Source organism: Nipponia nippon, unplaced genomic scaffold, assembly GCF_047370975.1.
Source record: "Nipponia nippon isolate SJK-2023a ecotype South Korea unplaced genomic scaffold, ASM4737097v1 scaffold_19, whole genome shotgun sequence".
Classification (NCBI taxonomy): domain Eukaryota; kingdom Metazoa; phylum Chordata; class Aves; order Pelecaniformes; family Threskiornithidae; genus Nipponia; species Nipponia nippon.
Genome location: NW_028262335.1, coordinates 6,567,344 through 6,589,838, shown reverse-complemented (window position 1 = coordinate 6,589,838; position 22,495 = coordinate 6,567,344). Strand labels below are relative to the sequence as shown.

The 22,495-nt window shown below is 45.2% G+C and overlaps 3 protein-coding genes across 10 annotated transcripts in view; 1 reads left to right on the top strand and 2 right to left on the bottom strand.

Moving 5' to 3' along the window:
* The window catches only part of DVL1 (dishevelled segment polarity protein 1), a 106,804-nt gene extending 100,647 nt beyond the window's left edge, over nt 1-6,157 (top strand). For 3 of the 4 annotated variants that reach the window (XM_009460906.2, XM_009460907.2, XM_087755457.1), the window contains one exon: nt 1,543-6,157. In XM_009460906.2, coding sequence (XP_009459181.1) covers nt 1,543-1,961 — 419 coding nt within the window. In that variant the 3' untranslated portion in view covers nt 1,962-6,157. The remainder of the gene's footprint in view (nt 1-1,542) is intronic. The other variant, XM_087755458.1, reaches the window with a different exon arrangement.
* A 4,134-nt stretch (nt 6,158-10,291) lies between these two features.
* TAS1R3 (taste 1 receptor member 3) lies at nt 10,292-18,741 on the bottom strand. 5 transcript variants are annotated; one of them, XM_087755454.1, is made up of 7 exons: nt 17,580-17,707; nt 17,170-17,243; nt 16,181-16,481; nt 14,683-15,462; nt 14,064-14,267; nt 13,638-13,758; nt 10,292-13,025 (listed from the first exon to the last, which is right to left on the bottom strand). In XM_087755454.1, the coding sequence occupies exons 2-7, from the start codon at nt 17,241-17,243 to the stop codon at nt 12,100-12,102; spliced, it is 2,406 nt and encodes an 801-aa protein (XP_087611580.1). In that variant the 5' UTR covers nt 17,580-17,707; the 3' UTR covers nt 10,292-12,099. The 5 variants fall into 5 exon arrangements, with proteins under 5 accessions (XP_087611580.1, XP_009459183.2, XP_087611581.1 ...); XM_009460908.2 differs by lacking the exon at nt 17,170-17,243 and having other exon boundaries at nt 17,580-18,741; XM_087755455.1 differs by lacking the exon at nt 17,580-17,707 and having other exon boundaries at nt 16,666-17,569.
* A 2,324-nt stretch (nt 18,742-21,065) lies between these two features.
* On the bottom strand, nt 21,066-22,493 carry CPTP (ceramide-1-phosphate transfer protein). The gene is made up of 2 exons (XM_087755463.1): nt 22,351-22,493; nt 21,066-22,259 (listed from the first exon to the last, which is right to left on the bottom strand). The coding sequence occupies exons 1-2, from the start codon at nt 22,461-22,463 to the stop codon at nt 21,737-21,739; spliced, it is 636 nt and encodes a 211-aa protein (XP_087611589.1). The 5' UTR covers nt 22,464-22,493; the 3' UTR covers nt 21,066-21,736.
* Between the last annotated feature and the right edge of the window lie 2 nt (nt 22,494-22,495).

Below are 22,495 nucleotides of genomic sequence, written 5' to 3'. Positions count from 1 at the left end.
CTAGGAGATAATCTCTATGTGTTCTTTGGAGCAAAGGCTGTAACAGTCAACCTGCTAACAGGTAGTTTCTCCTCTCCTATTTGTCTTTACAAGATTGTTATGAAACATTTGAAATGACAGCTCAGGGAGCACCTTACCCCTTCAAAAGCTCACCTTAATGAATCTTTGTAGTATTTGACGGAGCAGCTGGACCCCTGTGAATATCTCCATTTACAGATGGAAGACGACTGAGGCACAAAGCAGGACAGTGTTTTTCCCAGAGCAAAGAGCTGATAGGGGTTACAATCCACAAATACCACTTCAGAGTCCCAGGCTCAGAATATTGACTTCAAGTCCAGTGATTTTGTATTCTGTGTTTTCCATCTATCCCCAGTTTTTCTTGCACTCTGCAGGGGAATCTAGCCTTTCAACTATATGCACCAGGTCAGTCTAGTTTTCCTAGTTTTCTCTTCTGTTTGCCTGCTCTAAAGATCAGCTGGAGCAGACGGAAGGTCATGATCATCTGTAGTTCAAGAAAGGAGCAGCTCAGAATCATTCTGTTTTTCCTGTTTCAGTGACCTCAGTGACTCAGTGGCTCATTCAGACTCAAAAGCTGGTCCCCTGTTCGGCTGGCTGGGATCCTTTTTGGGAAGACAATCTTGCACTAAGATGGCATGAACTTAATGAGATATTCTGTGGGTTGGTTTGTTGGGTTTTTTGAAGAATAATTAACTTGGAAATGTCTCCTGACATCACCCTAGCCTATCTCTTGTGGTAACAGAGCATGACCTTCAACTTTCATGTAAAATCAGTTCTGAAGTTTAGTGAAGCTTGTATGTAGCCACAACTCAGCTTACACACCAGCAGCAGTCCTTTGTTTTTCCGAGTTGATGTAGTGGCCTCTGCTGGGAACATCCTGCATGTTGCCGATTCATCGTAGAGCAGTTCAACAAATACTGTTTTTTGAAGCATTGTCCAACAACAGAACACTGTAGTGATGAATTTTAAAAGAAGCTACCCACTGAAGCCAGCAAAAGGACATCTGTTAACCGCAGGTGATTTGGCCCTGGGCATGAGTGTGCCCAGTGTGACCAAGGATGATAGAGAAGGCAGATAAGTTTCTTTTTGAAAAGCTTTGCCGATAGAAGATAGCAAAGACAGATGCAGTTACAATTAGATTGAACCTCATTTGCTTGAGTCAAAACCCAAATGCCGCTTCTTCCTTCCTTTTTTGCTCCTCTCCTCTCTCCAGTCGGTGGGGCGGCAGCGGAGCAAATGGCTTTCAGCCAGTAGTTCTAGGCTAGCTGCTGCTTTCACTGTGCAAGCTCTAAGGTGTCTGTGTACCTGTGCATGGCACAACCTTGTCAGCTTTGTTCTACCGATTGTCATTGCTGAATCCCATAAGCCACCAACAGCACGTTCGGGCCTGGTTTTGTCATCATTGTTGCCATTACAATGGTCATTCCCGCATCTGTGGGTTTTGGTAGGAGCTGATGTGGGAGACAGGCGTGGACCTGAGCTAATTCTGCTTTTCCGGGTGTCCTTTTCACTCCTGGGCTTTAGGAAGCAAAAGCAGTGGCTCGAACCGAAGCAACAGCGAGAACAGCAGGAGAGCTCTGGGCAGAGAGAAGGACCGCAAGTCGGCTGGCAGCGGCAGCGAGTCTGACCACACTGCCCGCAGCGGCGGCGGCGCCAGTGTCGTCCGTCGGGAGAGGCCTGTCAGCCAGCTCAGCCACCGGAGTCACGTCTCTGCCACCCACAGCGAGAGAAGCCACCACAGCCATCATTCTTACGGGCCTCCAGGAGTCCCACCCCTCTACAATCTCCCCAAGCTGGGCTCCAAAGTCTACGGGACGAGCGGACCCCCTGGAGGGCCCCCCGTGAGGGAACTGAGCTCTGTTCCTCCAGAGCTGACGGGGAGCCGGCAGTCCTTCCAGAAGGCGATGGGCAACCCTTGTGAATTCTTTGTCGACATCATGTGAGAGGAAGTGCCTTCAGACTCTGCTTGGGGAAGGGCCGGGGGGGGATTGTTTTGGGGGTGGGTGGGCAATCTGGTCATTGTCGAACACTTAATGGAAGAAACTTGGCTGTCTTGCATGTCACACCTTCCTGGTTTGCAGTTGTGTTGCAGAAAAATCAACAAAACAAAACAAAAAAAAACAAAAAAAAAACCACAAAAATGAACAAAAAAATCTCCTGGGATTGTTAAATATCAGAAAATTGATGGCATCTTTTCTTTATCCTCCCCCCCCCCCCCCCCTTGTTTTTGATTGTGAATGGCTGGTGTATATTCACATCTTAATGAGCTTTGGTAATTGTGGCACCTACTTCAATGCAATTAGTGTATCTTTTTGGCTGATTCAAGGACTATTATTTCACATGACTTCTAAATTTCCAATAATGCATAGTAGCACTTTTATTTTACCCTGCTTTTTCTCTTACAAGGAAAAAACGACCGTTGGCTAGTATCTGTGATACTGCCTTGTAATGCTGTTTCTTGGATGCATCAGTCAGCACTCCAAGCAGACATGGCACCCGCGAGTGTACAGACAACACGTGCTTGGAAAGGAGCAGGCTCAAACCAATTCCTAGCAGAAGGCAAAGTTGTGGCTACCTTCTTCTGCCGACTAGGGAGTATAAATCAATTTTTCTTCTTTTTTTTTTTTGTTTTTTTTAAGATATTATTCTATCAAGGGAGTGTTGGAGTCTTGCTACTGTATGTGTTCATTGTGCAGAACTTGTAAAGTTATTTCATTTAGTATCATGGTAGTGACTTTGTAGCTGCAGTCCATTCCTGGGCATTTCAGTCACATCCCTGCTGACAGATGTGTCTGTTTCTTCTGGTTATAATGCGGACTTGCTTACAGGTTTTAAAAGTTGTTTCCACAGAACAATTGCTGCTATGCGGTTCTGTTAGCGTAGCTGCAGCTTTTCCCTTTTGAAGGGAATATTTATCTCATTCTAGCAGAGACGTAGGTAAATCGTGGCTCCCACTGGGACATGGCTATTCATTTTGATCACCTCTTTTTCTGTTCTTAATTTCTGAGCAGTATCTTTCTCTTTTTTTGAAATAGAAACCTGGAGATCTCTAATCCCAATTGCAGTGTTACCCAAGAAAACATGTTCTGAACACAGATGGGGGCTAGCTGTTAGCAGAGAGGTGAGAGGGTGTTTGGAGAACAGTTCATAAATGGTACAATGAATGAATCTTTATACCCGACACAGAGCGAGACCCATGCTAAAGCTCCTGCTGGGGAGCTTTGACTTAAGCAACTGCTGTTGTATATCCCCAAGATTTCATTACTGTCTATTTTTTGCTCTAAGGCTATGGATGCTTGATAAAATATGTTCAGGAACCTTCACTGTCGTTTAAGAAGCTTTTCTAAAGTATCTGAATCAGGGCATGGTAAGAGCACACCCACACTCTGTTATGGTGGCTCATTTAATGGGAAGTACATGTTAAGCTGCAGTCACTTGGTGGCATTTGACCATGGGGCCATGCCTCAGTTAAATCCTCTTTTGTGAGATACCTGCTTCTGGCAGGCTTTAGGACAGGTGCTTTAAAATCAGTCTTTACTGTATATAAGCATTTTCTTCACTGGTAAGAAGCTTCTTTTTGTTATGTTCCATGCTTTATGAGTAGTGTGAAAATCCGATATGAATGTCGAAAAAGACCATGTCTTTCTCACCATATACGTGTAGTTTCATGTTCCTTTGTCTCCCTGAAACATTACTCTTCAAACTGTCCATTTTGGCTGTTGTTCATTCTGATAGATTTTTCACTGCTTTTCTTACTACAGGTCTGTGTGTAAACACGTCCCTTTTACAAAAGTCAGAGCAACATTTTCAAATGTCTGTGTTAATTGGAGACTGAAGTCTCACTCTCCAAAGGGAGCTAGGCATTTCGGAAACTGTATGGCACCCGGACTAGATGCTCCAGTTACTGGGCTTCTAAACTAGCTGAGTGGTTTTGGACAGTTTTCTTTACAAAAATCTCCCGAAAAGCGTTAATAACGTTTCTGAAAGCAGTGCTTTCGTCATGATCCATCTGATGGGCTGGCATAGATTGCAAAGTTGGTGATGGCTTGTTCAAAAGAACGGCGCTACCTAAAGCTGGACTGTGCAACAGTATCCTTTCTTTTCCTTTCCTCCTCCCAGTAACACAGCAGAGATGCTAACTAAACTCAGTAAACTCTTTTGAAAGATTGACATTTAAAGCAATTAAATAAATCAGGGTAAAATAGTTCTGTAATTCTGCTATGTCTCCAGGAGACACTATTAAGGAGTCTGTGACTTTACTGACAATCACTAGTGGTTCTACTTTTAAATTAATTTAAACTTTTCTGGTCTCTCATATATTACGATTTTTCTGGCCCACTTTGTCTTAAGGCAGAACTTACAGGGCTGGAGGAAAAGACTGTCATTTTAATAAGATATTTCCAAAAGGGATTAAAGCTGGGGGCTGAGCTTTCACCCGTGGAGGAAACTTGTTTAATTTCCTTGTGTCTTTTCAAGAGCTGCAGTTTACACACCTGCTGGGTTTTTTCGTCTTCTTGTTATGCTGTTGGCAGAAACTGTTTTGTGTCTTGCTGGTCTTTGCTGCTATGTTGAAATGACTGTGTTATATACTTGCGTGTTTGTGGGTAACTCTGGAATGAGGCTGACAGTCCATAACATAGGTGTGGGAAAGCGTTCGTCTGCTGAGGAAATCGGGCTGCTAAATCCAGCCTGAACTAGCCTCACCCACAAACAGGCATCCATTTCAGGCGACCAGGGCGTGCTCCGAATGCACTGACAGATGTGCTAGCTGGTTCCTGCTGCATAGCACGTAGAACCTGCGATTTACAGAGAGCAGCAGGAGAATGTAAATGACCCTCCTGTGAACAGTGCAATACGTAATGGCCACTGTGTGTAAAACAAAAGCTTGGTTTCCCCACCTCGTAGTGTACAGTGGAGAGGCTGGTTTGAGTGAATGGGGAGTTCCGCCTGAAACATTGCTAGCTCTTAATTTTCAGAAGTGAATGAAGACAGGAGATTTCCCAAATCTCACGCTTGGCTTTCAATGCATGTGCATGCGTCTTTGCAACAAGGGGGCCTTGGGGCCTCACGGTGCAAGTTTCTCCTGTTGGGTACAGTACTGCCTGCAGAAAGAAGTGCCACCGATGTTGATGAAGCTACTTACTATAGGAAGTACTGTGCCAGGTGGAAGAAAGTTTGAAGGCTGGAGTCCTGCAGAACACACTGTTTCTCCCAGCAGGGCCTGGAATTTTTCTCTGATTTTAATGTCAGGTAACTGGCACTGGCTGGGCTCTAGAATGCATGACCTATGCCTCCAACTACAATGAGAAGTTATGGGTTTGCTATGACAACCTCGTAACAGGAGCCTTAGATAGTTGCATTTTTATTCTGGAAGTGAGACCCGCAACACCTGCTGGTGCTCTGCAGCTGAGCGTGATGTTCATGCATACCTGCCAACAGCTTTTAACAAGGACTAACAGGTATGTTAGGAAGATCATAGAAAATGATGAGAAAACAGTTTGGGATGACGTCTCCTGTCCAAAGGAGGTAGTATCTGTAGGGGTAGTGTACCCACCCAGTCTATTAACTCTGAGGAGTAAGTTTTTTGGCAAATAGTCTTAAAAGCACTGCTATTGTCTTTTACCTCCTGTTAATAAATCTCCTTTTCAAAGGTAACAGTCCCGTGGACACTTTATCCAAAGGTATATTGGACGGCAAGCAATGATGCACAGACATTGACTTTTGATATTATTTTTGTTTTATTCCAATGGGCAGTCCCATGTTGAGACTTGACAGCTCATGAGTTGATGTAATTGTTTGTTTTGCATTTAACTGGATTGTAATAAGATTGACTTAAAATTATTAATTCTAATCAGTGATTAGAAATACATGTAAAGAATTTTATGTACAGTAGAGGAACAAAGTTACATGATTTTAAATAATGAAAACCCAGACTATCACCTATTCTAGAATTGGTTCTACTCAAAGAGTGACCTCTTACTAGCATGGACTGCACTGTTCCTGTTAAATGTCTATTGCATAATTGAATTCTTTTTTGTAGATATTGTATTAAAACCCAAGTGTCTGTATAGTTAATATATAGCTGCTTATGTGTAAATGCTATTTTAAACACTAAAAAGCTTTTAATTTTATGTGATAACCACAGTGTATGTCTTCAGTTCTTTGCTCTACTGCATTATCTTGTATTCAAGAATGATGAAATATTGGTTGAATCTTACCCTTTTCCTCCCCCCCTGCCCCAGCCACACTGAAGTTTTGTCCTCTCGTCAGAAGATTGTTCAGGAGCTAATGATAGGCAGCTGGGAGTTCTGTGATTTAATGGTACTTCAGAAGTGCTTACAGTTCAAAGTATGACAGGAACCCTGCAAATGTTCACCACTAAACTGGGTCACAGATGATTGAAGTGCAGAGGCCTGACTCTTCCACGCAGGTTAATGATACCTGGCTGGAGACACAAGGCCCTGCCATTCATCAGAAGGGCTGTAGCTTTGAGCTCATGACTAATATATTGGTGCAGAAGTTGTACTTTCCTCTTAAATTGCCGTACCTCTTAATTATTGAGCTTCTCCCTCTCACAGCTTGGCAGGAGTAGGTATAGAGGAGGGGCTGAAGAAAGTTTGTGGAAGTAAAAGACAGCTGGAGGATACATCCAAAGACAGGAGTTGGAACGAGTTTTCCTGCCTGCAGACCCAGGAGATGAATCTGCTGGTAGAACCCATCAGTGTGTTCAGCTGTTTCATGTGAATATTCCCTTTTTCTGGACTCTGTGCACAAACTCCAGCAGAGACAAGCTAGGATCGTTAGGGCACCACTTTGCAGAGTAACTGGTAAGCCTTAAACCACAGTGTATTTGTCATGCAACATAAGGACACCCAGCCTCCCTGTAAGGTCTGAGTGGTTCATGAACAAAGAACAACCACAGCTTGAGGAGGCAGATTCCCTCCTTTTAGCTGGTAGAGATCAAGCAGCAAAGGGAGAGACAAAGCAGTAGTTATTACGGAGACACCCAGTACAAATGGCGCAATTCTGCAGCAGATTTATACATGAGCCTATGAGAAGTCTTGCAGAGTTTCCCTTATTTTCCCATTCAAACCATATTTCTTTACACAGGACGCAAAATGCTCTAGCCAGCATTTTCTCAGTTAGGTGAATATTAAATGATCAGAATTTTGGACATGCTCTTGTGGCCTTTTACTGCAGGGCCTGATGGACTCCAGCTGACCTCGTATGAATTGTCTGCAGGTGACTGCAACTGGTTGAACAGTTTAATCAGCTACTTTCCCTTCCTCCCTCTTCCCCTGCCCCCTCTTTCCCCCTAAAGGAAAAAAAAAAATCAGCCTAGCATGGCTGTAGCTCTGCTGCCAGAAAGAGAAGCAATAGAGGTAAATTTGATTATTATTTTTTTTTTTCCTTCTCTGTTTCTGGAATGATGATCAAAAGTTACTTAATGCTTCTCTGCTATGAAACCACAGCACTGAAGTGAGGAGTACTGCTGAGATTCTCAGGTGCAACAATATGCTCATGAAGGCTTGCTGCAGTCTCCAGAAACAAGGACTTCCAGTCTTCAGGTCAGTTTTTTGCTATCTTTAATCACACTGAGGAGTACCTTTGTCAAATGTTTCACATTTTTCCTCAAGTATGCCAGGAGAATTTCGTATGTAGGTAGCTACAGAAATCTAGGACAGGTAGCTTAGCAGTGCACCAAAAAGCTCTTTTTTTTTAAGAATGAAAATATTTCCTGGTTTAAATTAATTTGCAAATTCTTTAACTGAGCTGAATTGATGAGTTAACTTCCAATACCACATGATTCCATGTAGATGGAAAAGCCTTAAGTCTAATGTGGGGAATAAAAGAGCAGTATAGTTGCTTGTCACAGTGCGTGGGGAAAAGAAAAGATCTTAGTGATGTGACTTGATATTTACTTGCCACTGTTTGGTAGTAATGTGGAAGTTCTTCCATTTTCACCTTTCATGGTTTGCCACTTTACACTGACACAATTTTTTGCAAAAGGAGTATAGAATAAAGATTGTTTAAGGGATACAAAAATTTACTGTGAACAGCCTTTACTGAAATATTTCTGTTTTCACTTTGAGGAAGTACTTGTTCTTGGCTAGTGGCTTAATTTCAGTAACGTGAAATCAGTGTTGTAACGATTGCCTTAGAGTCTGATTGTATTTTTACCAGGTTTATGAAAGGATAAGTGTGATGGCATTGGTTAAAAAGTGTTGGATCAAGTTGTAACCTTTGCTTTTGAGCTGAAGGAGAGATACTGTCGTCGTTCCTCCATGATGCAGCATGATAAAAGATAAATCTCTCTGCTGTATTGCATCTGCAGTACACAGTACCACAGTAGGGTGGTAGCTGCCACTTTTCTTGACATGAAGAGGCACTAAGTGGCTAATATTTAATAATAACTATTGGCTGATGGTTGGTAGTGCCGTATACATATTTAGCCACCTCATATTACACTTGTACACATGGCAACCTTCGTGGTATGTAAGTGGACATTGAGGCACTGTTGATTATTACCGTGATGCTGTGTAGTCCAAGATACCGTCTGGCTTTCCTGGCTTGGTCTCTGCCACAGGTGCCTGCTCTGGGCTGGCTGGTTTCTCTCCAGCCTTTTGGAAGTACAGAGGTGTAATAAATGTGTATTCACATTTACTACAAAAAATATAACGTAGAACACAGTCTTATAGTAAGGACCAAAAGTGCCAGACATCCTCATTAGCTCTGAAAATATTTAAGACAAAAAGGAAATTGTGCTGCTGGGACCCTGTTAGGCAGGGATGACAATCCTGCAGTCATGAAGATGAGCAGAGCAGACCCAGTTCATCAGCTTGTATCACCTGTGTACGCAGCTGCATCAGGTTAGCTCTAGTAAGGCATAGTAAGTGCTTTGAAAGACCTAGAAAATCCGGACGAGTAAAGCAAAGCAACAGCAGCTCCTTACAGCAGCGCGGTGAGGCTGACAAGTGCTCTGTGATCCATAAATGTGCTCATGGTGAAGCACAGCAGTATTATCTCACCACCATCTGTGTTCTAAAAGTAGCTGGCAGAAGACACACTGATAGTAGCAGCAACTTAGCCTCTTTTGTCCTGGATTAGTCCTTTGATCATGCGGACCCAAGGGTCTCACATGGCAAGAGGAGAAATAAAATACAGCAGGTGCACTGGGACAGAGGAGGGAATTGGCCTTGCCCCTCAGATTGCTCGGGGTCTGCAGTTCTAAGCTGCTTTTTCGAAGACTTCAAGATTTGTGGTGACCTCTAGAGCTGCAGTCGGCTTTGTCACGCTCTGGGTACTGCAGCATTGGTTTGACGATGCCTTGAAGTTGGCAGGGTGGACCTGGAGGATGGAGGAATTTCCACACCTGCAAGAACAGACAGGAATAATGCTTGTAGTTGAACTAGTTCTACTGGCCTATAAAAAAAATGTTTCAGTACAAACATATTCTCCCAGCAGGAGGAGGGTAAGGCTTTCTGTAGTTTTCCCATGTTTAGGAAGCTGCTGTACCCTATGCATGGAGCAGTGGGCCTTAAAAGTTCCAGATTATGCGATGCTGGCAGATCCATTTGCCCTTCATCTGTTACTTGTCCCGTGTCCAGGTACTTAAGTTGCCTGTAGCTTTGGCACTCTTGTATTTCTCAGGAGCAAGTGAAGGGGAAGTGATGCACAAGTCCTGCTGCTTTGGGCCTCTGCCCTCATGTTTCATTTTCTGGCACGCTCGGGCTTCTGCGACGCCTGTCGTGGCCTGCTTGTGCGTTACCTGCGCTCTTAGCAGCAGCTCACTTCATCAGAGCTGGTAGCGTTCTGTCCTTCCAGCAGAGTAATTTATTCCCCGTCTTCCACTATCTTCTGCTGGAGTTTTACTGTGAGGTTTGAACATTGTGTACGTTCAAAGAGCGCACGTTTCCTGTGCCTACGGAGTTTGAAAGCACTACTTGCTCATTTCATAGCAGGGCGGTTTAGGAACAGTTCTGAACAGCAGACAGGGAAACGGATCTTCTTTCTGAAAATCAAAATACCTTTATCAAGGGCAGAAAAAGAGACAGGTGCCTCCTGGACAGAGAACTCCAAAGATGTCTTGCACTGTCCATCATAGGAGGCAAACGAATTCTCATGCTGAGATTAAGCCTGGCTTCGCAGAGGGGCTGCTGGGAGCCCCCGCCGCCGGGCAGCGCCGCAGCCACAGGCAGCCGGGCCCGGGGGGATTTGCACACGATTCGTTTCCGTGGGTCTTGTCCTCATTTCCCTGTTCTTTGCAAACACATGTTAATGAAACACAAATGAGCGAATTGAAATTTGAATGGGTAATATACTCTTTATATCATGCATACAGCTGCCTTTACGTATCAGAATGGTTTCTATGGATTTTGTGACAAAGTAGTCAAGAGAATTAAAACAGAAATTTTTTCCATAGAAAACATTACTTTATTACTTATTTTACTAAATTTAAATAATAAATAAATATTTAAATAAATACGTTACTTATTTTACTAAATCTAAACATGGACTTTGGAAAGTTCAGCTTTTTGTTTCACGACAATGATATCAAAACTGAATTTCATATTGTAAAAGAAGTGTGAAATTATGATAAATATTTCCATTATGATATCTAAACTTTTACAATATAATTTATCTGAAAAAAATCTCTGTTTTGCTGAGATTCTGGCTGGAATAACTACAATTATTCTGACTTGGAATGAAACTGTGAAATCTCTTGAGAAACACAAGTTCTCGCTTGTGTTTTGTTTCAACACTGATATATAAGGACCAGTTCTCAGTTAATATACTTCAGCAGAGTACTGATGATATCGTGAACTAGAAGAGCAGTGGTTGTCATCAGGAGCCTTGTTTAGCCTTTCAATCTTTTATTTCATTTAAGAGTCAAAATAGTCAGCCCTTCTTGATCTGAACACAGTTGTTTCCTTGTCCTTCAGTTTGTACATGACCTACCAATTTCTTTGTGTACTCTTTGTCTATCTTTATGTATCCCTTTCCAGGTATCCTCTCAACTTCACTCAAAAATGAGCAAAACTGACTCAGTGCCATACTGAGAAGTCGGAGCCCCTCTGTTTAAATAGAAGAGGGGGCAGCCCGGGGGATCGGTATGTTCCATCACAGAACCTTATTTTCAGGGACGATGGGGAAGGGTTGTCTTAAGGATCCTGGGGGCCATGAGAACCATACAGTTTCACAACCTAGATGGTGAAAAGTTTGCATTGACTGTAACCATTGAAAAAGAGACCCAGAGCTGTAGGATGTCATTGACTCCACTTTTAATAAAGCAAGTGGACAAACAGACGTAGATGTGTACAGACTGCAGTTACGGAGCGGTGTGCAGGACCTTTGGTTCTCCCTGTCTGTTACCTCCCCCTCCTCAGCCCCTTTCTGTACCTAACAGGAGGAGAGACCTGCATAGGAGCTGTTTTCTCTGATGTTGCTTGCTAGGAGAAGGTCTTGAAGGAGGATCCTGTGGAAACAGGTACTCAGTATCATGAGCTAATCACAAGGATTTCTACTTGTGGTCTGTAATCTCACACCTTTTCAGATGATTCCCTTCTGATTTTCTAGTTATTGTTTTTGTGCTGTTGAATATATTTGAAAGTTCTTATAAGGCCTGGGAAAGGATTCATGGATATATCTCTGGAGCAGTTATCTAGTTAAGAAGTGGAAATTATCAGCAGCCTTTACAGGAAGGTGGTCTGGGTGAGGCTTCCAGCTCAGATTGGCAGACCTGAGAGATGCATATAAAATATCAGTACTGTAGGTTGCTTGCTTAACTGAACCTGCTTTTGGCTCCTTGTGGGTGCTGAAACAGGTGGTTAGCTGCAGAGGGGATGGATACTGCTCTGCCGGGGACATTTGGCTTTACCTCATTGAGTAGAGCCCTGTACTTTCTTTTGCAGCTTAAAAATTCTGTTCCTAGTGTGCAGCCTACTGGATAAGGCTGTATTTTATATGGGGATTGTGACTGGGACCATAGCTTATAGAGTCATCATAAACAGAATTATCTCATTAAAAGACAGCCAGCTTCTATTGAGGAGCAGGTGACAATGGATCTGGTTTATTGTCTGTTTATTGAGAGTCTTCCTCTGGCTTCTCTTTGATGGAATTCTGGAAATAATCCACTGTATTCAGATCAGGCTTAAGTAAGATGATGTAGCATTTAGGGATATAGTAGGTCCCCAGGATACCCAGACTGGTTGTCAAAATGGTACCAATCTGAGCAACAGACCTGAGGACTGTCTTCAGCGTAGCAAAAATAGCAACAAAGAAGATCCAGATGATGAAATAGATCAGGATGGCAAATGTGATCCCCCTGGCGATGTTGTACTTCTTACCAGAGGTCTGCACCATGAATGTGCACAGGAAGCAGACAACGGCTAAGCAGCCGTTGTAGCCATGCACCAGGGCAAAGGCAAACCAGGACTTGGTGTTACACACAAGCAGAACTTCAGTGGGCAGCGACTTGTAGTCAGACACCAGGTAGTCGGGACCCAGGTGAAGATAGCAGAAACAGAACAAGCACTCGGTGAGGAGGCACAAGGCAACGAGGAGCCAGGCCCTCCTCTGGGTCACCCAGTGCAAGAAGGTGGGGGCACAGCGAGGGAACTCTGTCACAAGGGTGATCTCAAGGGACTTGATGAAGAAGGTAGAGAAACAACCATTGAGGCACAGGGCATAGACTATCTGCTGGATCATACACAGGTGGTTACTGGGCTTCCCTATATAGAGACAGCAGCTGAGAGACAGCAGCATGAGTGTGAACAGGGCAAAGAGGTTCAGTTTGCCCCCGGAAGCCTGCACAAGGGGAGTCTCAAGATTCTTTAAAAAGAGCACTGCTGTCAAACAAGTCAGGGATACGGTGATGGACATCAGCGTTAGCAAGGCAATGGTGAGCGGCTCCTTCCAAAAGAGGTATCTCTCGCTGCGGTCGTAACATTGCGTGCTCCGGACAGGGGCCCACTGATGCTCTAGGCAGGGAGTGCAGGTGGAGCTGTCTGCAAAGTAGCAGTGAGAAGTTGATGACCACCTTGCAGTGGAGTGCCGCTGCCCTGCTGCAGGCAGTCCTTGCAGAGGGATCACAGTCATGAATTAGGTAGCTGGTTTGGGTGCTGCCTTGCCTACTTCCCCCCCCCCCCCCCCCCAAGTGTATTGGCTCTCCAAAGGTTGTGATAGTTCAGTCTCTTTTTTCCCCTCTACTTCTCCACCCTCCCCCCAAAAGGATCCACGTATTTCTTGGCTCTGTTTCCCTTCCCCAGGAAGGATCACCAGCTTCCAAAAGATCACAGAATTTCATCATATGCCTCTCTTCTACCTATGACCCCAGAATTTCATCACTCCCCTCTCTCCTACCTCTTGAGATAAAACATACGCATTGTCCTTATGCGTTCTCTTTGGGATCAACAGAGGAAGGTCCCCCACTGAAAATCTGTAGAGCAAGACTGAGCAATGCACAGCGGAACAAAAGGGAGGAAAATACTCTGCTCTGGCAGTGCTTCATGGAGGAAGAGCTCACAACTGGTCGTTACCAGGTCTGTGAACCTGTGTGACTTCAACAGTAGAGAGACATAATACAGGGAGTTAAGGCCATTGAATTTCTCAGACCTCACCTTTAGTGCTCCAGAAGGTGTTTTCTGGACAATCCGTACAGTCATAGCAGCAGAGGTGGGATCCTTTTATTCGTCTGAATTGTCCTGGTTTACAATGTCTGAAGCACTCTGATGCAGGCTCCTAGACAAAAGGAATAATGAATGTCAGCCAGACGCTTTGAGGAGAAGCACTGTATCACCAAACAAATTAGAAGAAATTGGCTGGGCTGTGCTGGGATCCAGCCTGTGTCTGAGTCTGAAACAGTGCTGGGAATACCTTTTTCTAGTTTTGTACAATGGAGATGGAGTACATATTTGCAGAGGAGCAAGAACTGGGTCCCGCGCAAATCTTACAGGAGCAGCACGCAGGCTAAGAGCTCCTTATGAACAGTCCGAATGAAGTGGCAGTTTACTTCATTTTGTGATTGTTTATGCTTTTCCCTTTACCTTTTGATCTGCAGTGTGAAACTGAATCTGGGACTTATTGATGTGCAAGGACTCTTCATAGTCACCAACAGGCAGATAAGTAAGGGTGCCGTTTTTCCAGGACCAGAATATAAGCTTGTAGCCAGTGTTTGTGCCGTGGGATTGATCAAACCTGAAACTTTGGCCATTCACCTTGAATGGGAGGGTACTCATGAAGTGCAACAGCTGAGGAGAAAATGAAAATTGACAGTAAGTATTGGTACAGTTGATGTTCTTGCTTGGAGGATGATAATGCAGTAAGCTAATTTCTGGCTGAAATCAGTTGTCCCTTACATGGGCTAAGATTGCAGCTATCGGCCTTCTGGCTGTATTATCAACTGCTCTGTCTATTGTGCCCAGCCCAATTAGCGGGAGCCGGAACATGGCCCTAGAGAGGAGAACGCAGCCCTAGCCAGCAGTAAACATGCAGCGTACTGGCGTAGGGGTTGATGGGCTGAGGGAATTGCCGAGGTTGTGTCGCTGCCAGGGCAGGGGGCAGGAGCACGGTGCAGTGTTACCTCCCCTCCCTGCCTGGCTGCGTGCAGCTCCAGTGCATAGACTGGATGAAAAATTGCTGTTTGTCCCCCTGACCTTTACTCACCTGCCAAGATCTGATGGATGCTTTGGGACACGCTTGGTGGGTGCACCCCAGCGCTCTGTGCAGTGCATAAGCCACACTGAAGACGGCGACGTACACTGGTTGTATTTGTGAGTGGCTTAGCCCAGACGAGATGTCACGCAGCGAGATGTGGTCGCACTGTTTGCAGTGTGTGTCCAGCGTGTCAGAGTTCATGAGGTGGTTGAATTCTCTAGACTCCTGGCAAAATTCGTCCTGCTGAACAGAGGTAAAGAGGTCAGCAACATATTTCTGGAAGCCAGGGACTGTGCCTGCTTTCATAATAAAGCCTAAGACTGTCCCAATGCTCTGAATATTTGGGATGGAGGCAACTATGTCAGACAACATCCAGGCTTCAGTGCCAATCCAGACTTTCTTGCTCAGTCCCATCCTGATGCTGTGTTCCAGGAGGGCCTGGGCTGGCTGGCTAAAGGCAAAAAGGACAATGATGTTGACTTTGGTCTTGTTAATTAACTTAATGGTATCTTCCAGTTGGTTTTTGGCTTTGGGGTCTGCAAGGTCTGTAGGAATTAGTCCCTCGAATGCAATGCAGATGCTGTGATTTCCAGCTATGCTTAAGAAGAGCCCCTGGGCTCCTCGGCCATATTCATCATCGCTTCCAATGGTGGCAATCCAGTTCCATCCAAACTTGTTCAGTAGCAGGACCACAGCTTCCACCAAGTTCTTATCACTGGGAACAGTGCGGTAGAAGGATGGGTACAAGTCCGTGTTGCTGAGCTTCTCGGTGCTGGCTCCATAGCTGACCTGCAAATTAGAGGATAAGAGAGAAAGCGAGGCAAAGACTAAAGTTGAGGGAAGTGTTCACAGTCCAGATCACTCTCCACCTTCTTTGCTTAGTCTCAGTGAACTAGATTGTAAAAAATGCTGGGTCAGGATAGTGGGAAGGAAGAACTCATCTAAAGGGATAGGTCCATCATGGCTGCATTTACCAAGAGAACCGTAAACTGGCCCCTGCCCCTTGCCTGCAGGAGCGCAGTCCCACGTGGCTGTCTCCTTCCATTGCCGTTTGTGTCCGTCATGACAGCACCAGCCCTTATCATTCATGACAACGATAATTAGCTCCTTTCTACAAAGGGTGACACACCCAAGATTCAGTAGTATCTTAGCTCAGGGCTAAATTTACCTGACCATTACAGTGCTCGCTATTGTGGTATCGGAGTACTTACGGTCACAGATGTATTTTCATGGGATCCTCCCTGTTTATTCTGGGAGCTCTGTTATTCCCATATGGATCACAGAGCGGCCTGAGTTATCCCTGTTTTCTCCGGGAAGTTAGACACTGGAGTGTATTCCTGGAGGGAAGTTTAATGACCTACCCAAGATCACTCTGTGGCAGAGGAAAGACTGGAATTTGCGCTTTAACAGTCCTGGTTCAAAGACCTAGAGCATAGACGGCGTTGTTGATCCAAACCCTTCCCCTACCCCACAGGAGAACTCTTGCTTCTCCAGAGAGTTTCTTTACCTGTGGGATCAAGAAGAAGCTGAATAGTTTGGCTGTTGCCAGGCAGAGATCCGACTTATGTGGTCCGATCACAGCAGTCACACGAGGCTGGTAGTCGGTGTAGTTGCACAGTACTCCAATGCCCGTTGTGCCGTTTCGGGTCAGGAATAGCAAGCTGGGCTGTAAGGCCACCGCTGGCTCAAAGCAGGTGTCGTATATGTCATAGCCCAGCTTTACTCCCGGGAGGAGTGAAGGGGAATTGTTGATCTGATCGATAGCAAACTTCATCCCAAGAGCCCATATCAGCCCATCTACAAACAGCCTGCAATAAGAGGAGAGAGGGCATTACGTGGTCTGTCAGTGCTGTTGCAATGGTGATCAGCTTATTTTGACATTTTAGCATCCTGTCTGTTGCCAAGCCAGATACATGTGGTGCTGTCAGCAGAGCATCCCGGTACCCATAGCCTTTGTAAATTTTGTACTGTGAGTAGAGAGGCTCTGAGCACCTTTCAAATCTAATAATCTTGTCTGTCAGTAAATATATCCTCTGTGCTTCCCAGGAGAAGAAACAGGTATCAAGAGACCAGTATGTTCAGCTGTGAGGGTCAAGACTCAGATGACCTCCTGCTCTTAGCTTTGTGCACTTCAGTCATGAGGCCAGTGGTTCCCAAAGTGCAGTGCGTGCTAATTCAGGAGAGACGTCCGTCTTCCTGGGGTTTTCCTCTGCTGTATAGCTCAGTGCACTGGGCATATTCCTGGCCTCACGGCCTGCAAAGACAGAAAGACTTCAGACCGTGCTTTTCTGTGCTTTGTTGCTGCCAAAGAAGCAGGTAGGACACTAGCATGTCTTTTCATTCTCCTCACAGAGCTGTAAGTAGGTTGTAATTGTGATGGTGTGAACCACCTTGGTGTAACCGAGTAGGAAATACTGATCGCACACCGGCAAGCCTGCAAGCCAGGTGATTGCGTGTCCTGCTTTGCCTTATCTACAGTACTGCGTGTCCTTTTACCTCATAAAAGGCAATAGCACCATCTCAACGTGTGTCATCTGCCTGCAGAGCGCAGTGCGTGCTTCTCGCTCCATCTGGAAGCAAAAGCAACATTTACACCTTTCTGTCAGCGTTAGATTCAAAACACTAAGGAGGCCAGTGCTTTCATCCAGACGGGGTTGGTTGCATCTGAAGCGTGACTGCATAGTAGCATCAAGAAAACACAAAAACATTTTCCATTTCAGGATCAGAAATTGATGGCACAGTACACCAGTGCTCCAGCACCTGAGAGCTGATCTTTGTTTCCATCTCACCTTTAATGTTCACCTGCAAGACCATCAGTTGCTATCAGGACTGCTTCCTTTTCCTTTCTCTTCCCAGCCCAAGTGACCAAATGTAACGCGTACTAACGAAGCTAACGTTCCTCTTACCTTTCACACACAATTAACGTGGGCTCTGATCGTGCCGTCAGGTTTACGGTGTCGATTCCAAAAGGGAACAAGCCGCCTATGATATAATCACCAGGCCTTCTGAACTGAGCTGATAGGCACGTGGGTTTGAGGGCTGCTGCATAACCGAAGCTCAGGCACAGCAGCAGGTCAGGGACCATTCTTTGTCTGTTTTGGGGAAAGTGTTTCAAAGAAATCTCCGAGAGAATGTGGGAGAGGGAACAGAGGCAGGGGAGCCAGGCTCAGCGGTTCCTGGGAAGTCTCTTTAAATAGAACTCGGAGAGATGAAAATAACGGGGAAGAATTTGTTTAGCAAAATTCATTAAACGTGTAACTCTCTGCTTAGTGGGCGATAGTCAAATACGCAGCAATAGCCTATGAGTGTACTTGGTTGCAAACCACTGGCCTAATCCCGGTTTCCTTTGCTCAGCGAGCAGCCCGTGCCCAAGCAGAGCGACTTACTGAATTCACTGTCACAGCTGGGGAAGCTGGGCTTCCTGGAGGGGGGTGTCAGCCCCGGTGCCCCAGCCCGACCTGGACCCGTGCCTTTTGCATTAACTCCCCCCCGCCCCAACCAAACAAGAAACATCATCTTTAATGGAATGTGTTTGTAGAAACCATCCCTGTTGACGGTTTTCACAAACAGCAGAATTTGTGACTTGTCTAACGCGGGGAGCGGATCTGAATCAGCGCAGGTTGCTCATCCCAAAGCCTCGCCAAGGAGAACGCGCTTTGATGGGGGCGGAATCCAACGAGCTGGAGCGTGCCCTGTGCGGAATGGCGCCTGCTGCCGCGACCGCTACCCCTGCGGAGGCTGAGCGGGGAAGAACTGCCTTGCTCACCCGCGTTGCTTCCTGCCGTTCCCTGAAGTTCTCCCTGGCTGTCTCCGATCCAAGCCCTCGCTTGCGTGCTCCCCACTTAGAAGTGGCCTGCACTGAAGGAATATCACATAATTTATTTTTAAATGAACCTCAGCATAATATGTTGAGTTGCCTGAACTAAAGCGTAGTGGTGAGAGACGTACGCAGCGGAAATTTTTATTAATTTTTTTTTTTTTAAATTCAAGGTCACCTGATCGCGGAGATAACCAAATCTTCCTCAGTGCATCGCAAGAACTTGTCTGGAGCAGGCCGTTCCTAGATGGCAAGGTTGGTGAGCTCTCACTCGGCTTCACTGCTATTTTTAGGGAGTTGTTATTGACTGATCTCTATTTTTCTCACACTCAGCTACGATGTTAACTTCAGTTTAAAACCTTTGGTTTAGGTACAGGTTCCACAGTGTAGTAATTTAGGTTGCGTCATGGTTTGCGTTTTTTCTGTCTGGTTTGAATTTTAGAAAATGGGATAGCTCTGAATTGGAAAGGTCAATTTACTGCATTTTACTGGCTTATTATGTATTTAGACTGTTATCATAAAATCTGCTTATACTGCCAAAGTGATATACCACTTTTGCCACAAGGCTAGAATATTTTTCCATGTATGAAGAGAAGCGGATACGTTGTAGAAAGCGAAGTATGAGTACTTCAGGCAAGCAACAGTTTTCGATTTCTATAGCTGTGTTACATAGATATGTTTATACTGACATCCTTTTAAGGAGACCTTCCCCTTAATGGAATGTTTAAGGGTTAGCTTTAACTGTGTAACTTCTTTTTAAAAATTCTAAACACAAATTCAACTGCACAAGGGGAAAAAAAAAAAGCTGTTTGAATGGTGTAGAAGTCACACATAGGCAATTATTTACTCCCATCCATACTGTCATGTGAAATCAAGTGTGATTACTGTGGCGTAGGAGATAGGTTATGTGAGGGGCTTTTGTGCAAAATATTCCAACTCCCTCTAGTGCATCGGTGTGCTGGTGCAGCTTTCCAGTACCCCAGTCACTGCAGGGGAAGGTTTTATCCTTCTGAATTTGGCCCCATTAGTGAAAGCCGTCAGACTCTGAACTTGCCCAAAGCCGAGTACAGGACCTTAGTTTTACCCAATGGTAACCAACTGGGGCTGTTAAAAAGATTTCCATCATTTGGAGACGGAGCAGGACACCAGGAAAGTAAAATTCTCATTAGGCAATACCTTGTTTAAATGAGAGCATGCAGACTGATGGAAAACTGTATTTTACTTGAAGCATACCTTGCACACAATGACTGGTTATAAACTCACCACACATTTTTTTTCCCTACTGAGAAAGTTTGATTCTTTAATGGCAAAAATCAAGTTAATTTTCAACATTAATGTTTATCTCGTAAGAGGAATAGTTGAGAATGAATGTGACAAGGGAGAAAAAGTAATTTTCCCATGTGGTCATACTATCAGTTCTGCATTAAACTCCCAAGAGATCTAAACGTTTTTTCACTTGGCACACAATACTACTTGACATAGTTTAAGGCATTTAATACACTCTACAGATGAAATATCAGCTGTATCTGTATCAGACAGCAGGGGAGGTCCAGCAAGATGTATTATGTAGTTCGTAACATGGAACTGCTCCATTTTAATATATGGATTTATCCTATCGAATTGTGTAATCATTTTAAGGTGGCCTTAGCAGAAAGGGAATGCTATTTGTGTTTTCACAGCATAGCAACTAAAGCTCCATTTAGGATATTCAAGGAAATTTCATTTCCTATCTTCTGGCAAAAGATACAGTTGATAGATGTGAGTAATCGGAATAGGAGCTCAGTACACAGCATCTAACTTCATCTGGGGTACTCCTGACAGTGGGTTTCCCATCTGATCACGAGCTAAAGGAAACGGACTCTGCTAGTGAAGGACAAGATACCTTAATAGGTAACACTATAGGTCATGTTCCTTCCAACAGCACAAAACCAGAAAGCATTCCTATAAAGGATACCCTTCAGAAGCATGTTGTTCACATAATTTAATGTCTAATTATACTAATCCTCATGAGGTAATAGTGATTTCCTGAATCACGCAGTGTTACATTAGGCCAAAACGCCTATCTGAGATACAATCAAAACAGCTTACAGCCTGTGGGATTCTCCCTCCTCCCCCAAATATTCTTGTCATCCTGAACTAACAATGTAGTACTTCTTCAGCTTTCAAAAAGCTAAGTAAACTCCATTTTACATACTTCAGTGTGTGTGTATACATATACACGCGAGCTACTATATACAGTGATTTGCAACAGAAGCCGTAAGCCTCACAAAGGTAGTGACTCACAGTACAAGTTTGGATTTCTCCCCAGGCAGTCAGAGAAGTCATTTTTGTAGGCATTTGACACATTCGTTAAAGAAAATAATCATGAGAACACAATTTAGAAGCACGGCTGGAAACCAGATAAGGTACAGTCTGCAGCCTTAGCTGAATAATATATTATTGTGCAGTATATACTAAAAACTGTTGCACATCCCAAGGTGCATAAAGCATAGATTAATGGGCAGGGGAAGCTACGCAGAAGGAAGGTCTTGCTTAATGGATCCATGCACAAAGGAAGAACGGTCTCTTACAATAATGACATACACCACCATTTCCTTCTTTAATTCTAGGGGACACAGAATTAGCAGCAGTAATCAAACGAGTCCTGAGACCACAAGGAAAAGAGCTTCCTTTCAGACACACATTACTCAGGATTATATTGTCCAGGTTAAAGCATAAAAGAGGGAAAACCCCCCAGATCTATTCAAGGGAACAGGTTGTAAACAAAAGTGACAAAGTGAGCTCACATGTAGTGTAAACGTGTTTGGACACATCATCTGAAAGTTGTGCTGTCACACAAAGTCCTAATTAGCGGTGTAAACACACAGAAGCTGCTGAAGTTGCAGAGTTTGGCTTAAAAAAGAAACCAAAATGCTCCACTCCCAGTCTAGCTGGAGAGTTGAAGGTGAATCCAGGAGGAGAAAAGAAATCCCTTAAGCACCCTAATGGTGGATTTTTTTCTTACTGTAGAGCCGAGGCTCTACATACACACACAAATATACATACATATTAAAAAAAATCGGTGCATTTTTTTCTCGTATAAAGTGAGGCTCCTGAATAGCTTTGCCAACTTGAAAAACTGGAAAAGGAAAGGGAGAGCGACCACGGACAGAGAACCAGACGCTTGCCCATGAAAAACACGCGGTTTTTCACCTGGTTCGTCCGACTTCGGTCGGAACGTGGCGCGGCTCTTTAACATCCCTCCCATCAAGGAAGGTCAAGCAGCTTATGCTGGGCGAAGAGCTCCTGGGTGATGGCGTAGACATCGCGGATATAGGGTAAGGCCTCACCCAGCATAGCGACAGCCTCCTCAGGCGTGCCCACGTTCATGATTTCGAGGAAGGCGTTTCGGGGCGGCAGCGTGCAGAAGGCCACCGTGGCAGCCTTGCGAACAACCCAGGGGTGGTAGGTAGCCAGGGAAGCGTTGTAGGAGTCCGTACAGATGACCGATGTCCGGGAGTCCTCCCGGCCGGTTCTCAGCCCTTCCAAGAAGAGCTGGAGCCAGCGCAGGGCCCTGTGGAGGCGCAGGACGGTGCGGCAGCCGGAGTTGGGGTGTCCCGATCGCTTCTGGGTATCCACCAGCCCGTTGGCCAGCTCGTACTCCACCATGGACTGAAGCGACACGTATTTCTCCCGCTGCTCGCCGCGGCAGTAGTTCTCCATGATCTGTACCTTAGCCACCGCGTCCTTGGAGACGAAAGAGAAGACGGCGCCCAGGCTGTGTAGAAACCTTGGGGGGGGGGGGGGGGGGGCGGGAAGATTCGCGTTAAGGGGGCGGCAGCCGGGCCCGGGCCTCCGGACCGACCGCCGAGGGCACTCACCGGATGAGCCCCCGCCAGCCGCAGAGGTAGGGACCCAGCAGCACCTCCCGCCGCTCCGTCGTGCACGTCTGGAAGGCGGCGAGGACCTCCCGTAAGCTGAAGGCGGCCGCCATCGCCCCTCGCCGCCGCTGCGCAGGCGTAGCCG